The 5,751-nt window shown below is 38.3% G+C and overlaps 1 protein-coding gene across 1 annotated transcript; it reads left to right on the forward strand.

Moving 5' to 3' along the window:
* Positions 1 to 5,011: 5,011 nt before the first annotated feature.
* Positions 5,012 to 5,460, forward strand: LOC129061792 (60S ribosomal protein L23a-like). Its single transcript, XM_054562555.1, has 2 exons — positions 5,012 to 5,102; positions 5,231 to 5,460. Exons 1-2 carry the CDS (start codon positions 5,012 to 5,014, stop codon positions 5,458 to 5,460), a joined length of 321 nt encoding a protein of 106 aa, XP_054418530.1.
* Positions 5,461 to 5,751: the final 291 nt, after the last annotated feature.

Below are 5,751 nucleotides of genomic sequence, written 5' to 3' on the forward strand. Positions count from 1 at the left end.
AGATTGAAGACAGATGAAACCATATGAAAACTTGGATCTATAGAAAGGAATGAGAAGCACAAAAATGATAAATGTGTAAATATAAACAAATATGTTTTTTCCCATCTAATTTTCTTGAAAGACATTTAATTCTTCAAAGCAAAAATGATAACATTTTGAGGTAGAATTTATGATGAATGTAGAAGTAAAAGATGGGACAGCAATGGCACAAAGGATGAAACAGGCAAATAGAATTATACTGTTCAAAAGTTTTATATTCGCATGTGGGAGATAGCGTGAAGTGAGAAGTATGAAATAGAAAATATGAGGAAAAAGTGTGAAGTATCAGAGGTGAAATGTGAACTGATAGAATAGCAACTCTAATGAGCAGTTAAGAGTGCAAAGCACTGTTCTAAACTTTCCTCTAAATGGTTCGACCATTTGCAGAGTCTTGAAAGTCATCTCTGAGATGCTGTATCTCAAATTTCTACCTGTACTTCAGATTTCTCCTCTCAAATCTAAACTCGTATTTCCAGATGTCTACTTGATATAGTATTTGGCTCAATGGCATTTGAAATACAAACAAACCAATAAAAATTCTAGATTTATACCCTTTCTTCCAATTTGTTCCTTCTTCAGTCTTTTCTGCCTCAGTACCTGACAACCACCTTCCACTCAGCCCAAATCAGAAATGAGGAGGATTGTGATCGCTTCCTTTCGCTCATTCTCTCCATTCTATTATATCAGTAAGCCTTGTTTCTATCTCCAAAATATATTTCCACTGCATGTATCTAGGGCAACCCCTACCTAAGCTCCTCCCTCCTCACCCTGCTTCTGCTCTTGTACCCACAGTGTGAATGATCTTTTTAAAGTACCAACAGAAGCCGGATGCACCATTGCTTAAATCTCCTCAATGCCTTCCCATGGCCCAGGAATAAAATCTCTCCTACAATAGCCTGAAGGACTTAGCTCCTGCTTCCCTCTCCTATCATCATCCTCTCACTCACTATACTCCAATCACACTCTTTTGCTTCTGTTTCACACTCTCAGAGCTGGGACTGGTGAGGTGAATGGCATACAAAACATGAAAAATTTAAAAATAGGATCAGTACCAGCTATATTGGATTTTGAGACAAAAGAAAAGTCAGTGATACCAAATCTATCCTTATAGAAAATATTGATATTTTGTTTATCACAGGTTTTCTGTTTTTAGTTTGAATTTTAAATTTATATTTTTATTGAATTTATTGGGATGACATTGGTTAATAAAATTATATAGGTTTCAGGGGTACTATTCTACAACACATCATCTGTATATTGTATTGTGTGTTCACCACCCCAAGTCAAGTCTCCTTCCATCACCATTTATTCCCTTTTATCCTCCCCTACCTCCCCCCAATCCCTGTTCCTTCTGGAAATCACCATACTGTTGTCTGTGTCCATGAGTCTTTCTTTATTTCCCTTGCTTAACCCCTTTGTCTTTCTTGCATTAAAATATTATTTATCTTGATCACTACAATTTTCTGCACTCCCTCACCCCTTGAATTTTGCAACCTTGGTGAGTGCCTCACGCTAGTCCCAGTACTGCTCAAACCACCACGTCCATTCCTGCTTCATGATCTTTGCTCATTCTTTTCCCTCTGCCTTTTCCCTCTTTCCAGCAGATCACTGCATGAGTCGTTTCTTCCTGTGCTTCAGGTCTCAGCCTATACGGCACCTCCTCAGGGAAGGTGATCATCCTGTCTTAACACTGATCCCGCCTTGCTCCTTTACTCTTTATCATAGACAGTACACTATTTTTTTTTCTTAAAAGTGTTTTTCACAAGCTATCATTACATATTTTGCTTATCTGTTTACCTGCCTAATATTTGTCTTCCCCACTAGCATACACTCTATATGAGATAAGGAATTTAGCATTATGCTCAGATCTTAAGAGTCATTCAAGACATACTCTTAAATATATACTTTTATACTGAATTAATGTGTAGGCTGAGTCCACATAGACTAATGTTCTTCCCTTCTCTTCCCAGTCACTCTTTATTCCCCCTCTATCTCATGAGAGATGAGATCATCCTGAAATAAATACCCTTGAAACCGTTTTCTCTAAAAATGAAACAGAACAAAATACAGAAAAAGGTTACATGGAAACCAACCCAACTTACAACAGGAAGGAGAATGTGGATGACAGCCCTCTAAGGTCTGCCTCAGATTTGCATTCATTCAGGATTTATAAATTAGTAATTATTTCCATGATTTCACAAAGGTTTATAGTTATAACAACGGAATCTGTTGTTATAGCTGTTGACACTATTTGGTACATTCAATAATTTAAAAAAAATTTAACCCTAGAAAGAAACTCTTATTAAAATTTCAATATCTATAACCTGGTTTCTAGGTTTCCCCTTTATGCTTCTAAGATAATAAATCTAGCAATAGCTTATTTACTCAATAAATGTTTATTGAGTGCCTACTATACTCAGCAGTGCTCTTAGATGCTGGGCACACAGTAATGAACAAGTCAAAGTCTTTGCTTTATGGGATTTATCTTCTACTACAGGAGACAGTGAGCAAGCAAACAATGCAGGAGAGATAATGCTAGGAAGACACTAAAGCAACATAAAAGGAATGAAGAGCATTGAAGAAGGTATATTGATGGAAGGGACCTGTTTGGGTAACAAGAACATGAGGATGAAACATTTGCACAGGGGCCATTGAAGTGTTTTGCCTTGAGCCCTGGCTGGTGTGGCTCAGTGGATTTAGCAGCAACCTGCAGACTGAAATGTTGCTGGTTCAATGCCCAGTCAGGGCATGTGCCTAGGTTGCAGGCTGGGCCCCCTGTCGGGGCGTGTGAGAGGCAAACAATTGATGTTTCTCTTGCACATTAATGTTTCTCTCTCTCTCTTTCTCCTTCCTTTCCCCTCTCTCTAAAAATAAATAAATAAAATATTTTTAAAAACCCCCAAAAGGTGTTTTGCCTTGAGGTTTGTTCTGTCTTATATTTTATTCCAGGCGATCATGGGTTAGATTCTCTGGAAGCAGATGCTGAAACAGACTTTGGGGGTACGTGCTATTGATTAGGATCAATGCCTGTGAAAGGAAATGGGGGAAGCAGATTTTGGCAAAGGGAGATATTGAAGTATCATGTTGTGGTTAACCTGTGTCTATCAAAAAAGCCTTCTTATAAAAGCATTTTCTTGTTAAAGCTATATTCATCAAACAGTTAAAACAATCAATACATTGTTAAGTGAGTCATGGAATGAATATTTAATAAATATCAACTATGTACCAAGCACTCTGTGAGGGACTGAGTGGGAAGGAAAAGCAAGTGTTCTGCCCTCATGGAGCCCTCATGCCTGAAGGGTTTGATGTGTATGTGAATAATTTCAATTCAATGTGGAAATTGTATTTAAAAGGGGCTCTTGGAGAGCATTGGAGGGCATGGTTAAATGATTTACCTGCAACTATATTTTGTAGCTAACTGGCCTGGCAGGCTCATTGGTATGCAGCCTTCCTCAAAATCAAGTATTCTACTGGAACACTATTAAAGTTGTATTTTGCAAAAGGCAGAAAGTTGATAACCCTGCCCTCAGAATCTCCCAAATCTAGAACAGCTCTTCCACACTTTATCATTCAGGACTCTTGGGCTTCAGCTGATTAGTTTTTGGGACATTTGAAAGAATAATAAATAAATATAACTTTCAGGTAAGAGAATAGGTCCAGTATTATTTTTCCACTTAAACCCTCATAGTTACAGTGGCACACAATGCATAGATAAATAATTTCCTAGCCTGGAGACATTTCTCTGTAAAAAAGAAATACGTAGATGCTTTGGAGATATTTATGTGTTACACAACACAGTATATATGCTCTATTTGTATTCAACTAATGTCTAAAAGTTGTTAAAGAGGACCAAAGAGACATCCTTTTCCGACCTAAAAGAAATCTGGAAATTCTAAAGAAATGAAGAAAGTGAAATAAGAAGCTGAATAGAAAATAAACTTACTGATGGGAACTGCATAAAATTTGCATTTGGAAAAACTTAGGAGCTTTATTTTAGAAAGAGAATATATCAACAATATTATTTTTGCAACTATTCATTTTCCATGCATTTATTTTTCTTTTTGTAAATAATATACTCATTAAAGAATTCTAGGAATATTTGAAGAATATAAATATAAATACTATCCATAGTTTTACAATCAAGAACAAGTACTCTTGCCTTACAGTCTTATTTCTATGTGTCATGTTTTTCCATTGAATTTGTTAAAATCTACAATCTTTTCATGTCACTATGTAATACAGAAGTGAAAGGGGAACTAAAGTTCTTGAACAAAAGAGTCACATACCAGAGAAGCTTTATTTTGATTACCTGTGAGTTTCAAGGGTGACGTGGCAGTGGAGGTCTTAAATTAAATTTTGGTATTGCTTCCTCGAGGCAACCCAATCTATGTTTAGTCTTTGATTCTATAGGAGAGGCTTGATTTATATTCAGAAGAGGACAGGGTAAACTCATATACTAAGAACAGCTGCACTTATTTAGGGATTTTCATTTTTTAATAGAAGACTACAGAGTCAGTTTGAGAACAGAAAGCTTGTTATTGAAATAGTTTTATCTTCTAATCCCTTTTTCTACAGGTGCCTTCCTGGGTTAGACTTACCTTTACTGAGAACCTCATTGAGCTAACTGCTGCCCGGGAAGCTTGAGGCCAGTCACCCATTGTCTGGTGAAATCTGTCCTCAAACTAAAATCATATGCCCATTTGCCAAGTAATACAGTAAGTCCTCACTTAGCCATCCATAAGGTCTTGGAAACTGCAACTTGAAGAGAAACAATGTGTAATGACACCAATTTTACCATAGGCTAATTGATACAAAGAAGAGTTATATTTCTAAGGCATATTTCTGGTCACAAAGACATCACCAAACTTCTAAAGACCCAAAACACTTCTAATAGGAAATTTAAATAAATGTGAGCTCTATGTACATTTAAGAAAGATTAATAAAAAACTAGTAAGATAGCTTTTTCACGAAGATGACACCGAAAGTGAAGAAGGAAGCCCCTGCCCCTCCCAGAGCTGAAGCCAAAGCAAAGGCTTTGAGGGCAAAGAAAACAGCGCTGAAAGGTGCCCACAGTCACAATGAAAGAAGATCTTCCTAGGAGCCCAAACACATTCCAACCCCTTAAGGCACCTAAGTATCCTGGGAAAAACACCTGAGGAGACACAAGCTTCATTGCTGTGCCATCGTGAAGTTCCCCCTGGCTACCGAGTCAGCCGTGAAGAAGATAGAAGACAACTTGTGTTCGTTGTGGATGTCAAGGCCAACAAGCACCAGATCAAACATGCCATGAAGGAGCTCTATGACATTGATGCGACCAAGGTCAACACCCTGGTCAGGCCTGATGGAGAGGAGAAAGCCTGTGTTCAACTGGTTCCTGACTATGATGCTTTGGACGTTGCCAACAAAATTAGGATCATCTAAACTGAGTCCAGCTGGCTAATTCTAAACATCATATTTTACACTGTAAAACAAAACAGAACAAAAAGAACCCCAAGAAAGATGATTTTCCAGTCTGGGTCGTGAGGTGGCTGAAGCCTATCCCAGCAGCTCAGGATGCCAGGTGGGACCCGCCCCGGACAGGACGCCCTTCCATTGCAGTGTGCACCCTCTCACACCCACACTCGCTCACACAGGGACAGTTGAAACACTCCTGCCTGCCTCGCGTGCACGGCTTTGGGCTGTGGAAGGAAATTGGAGTCCCCAGAGAAAACC

Source organism: Pteronotus mesoamericanus, unplaced genomic scaffold (assembly GCF_021234165.1).
Source record: "Pteronotus mesoamericanus isolate MK-2021 breed Mesoamerican mustached bat unplaced genomic scaffold, CSHL_Meso_final scaffold_651, whole genome shotgun sequence".
In the NCBI taxonomy this organism is placed as follows: Eukaryota; Metazoa; Chordata; class Mammalia; order Chiroptera; family Mormoopidae; genus Pteronotus; species Pteronotus mesoamericanus.

Bases quoted from the DNA above. Each gene is read 5' to 3' on its own strand.
- LOC129061792 (XM_054562555.1), top strand. From the start codon at position 5,012: ATGACACCGAAAGTGAAGAAGGAAGCCCCTGCCCCTCCCAGAGCTGAA. The intron at 5,103-5,230 runs GTGCCCACAGTC...GCCATCGTGAAG, and splicing joins AAAGAAAACAGCGCTGAAAG to TTCCCCCTGGCTACCGAGTC.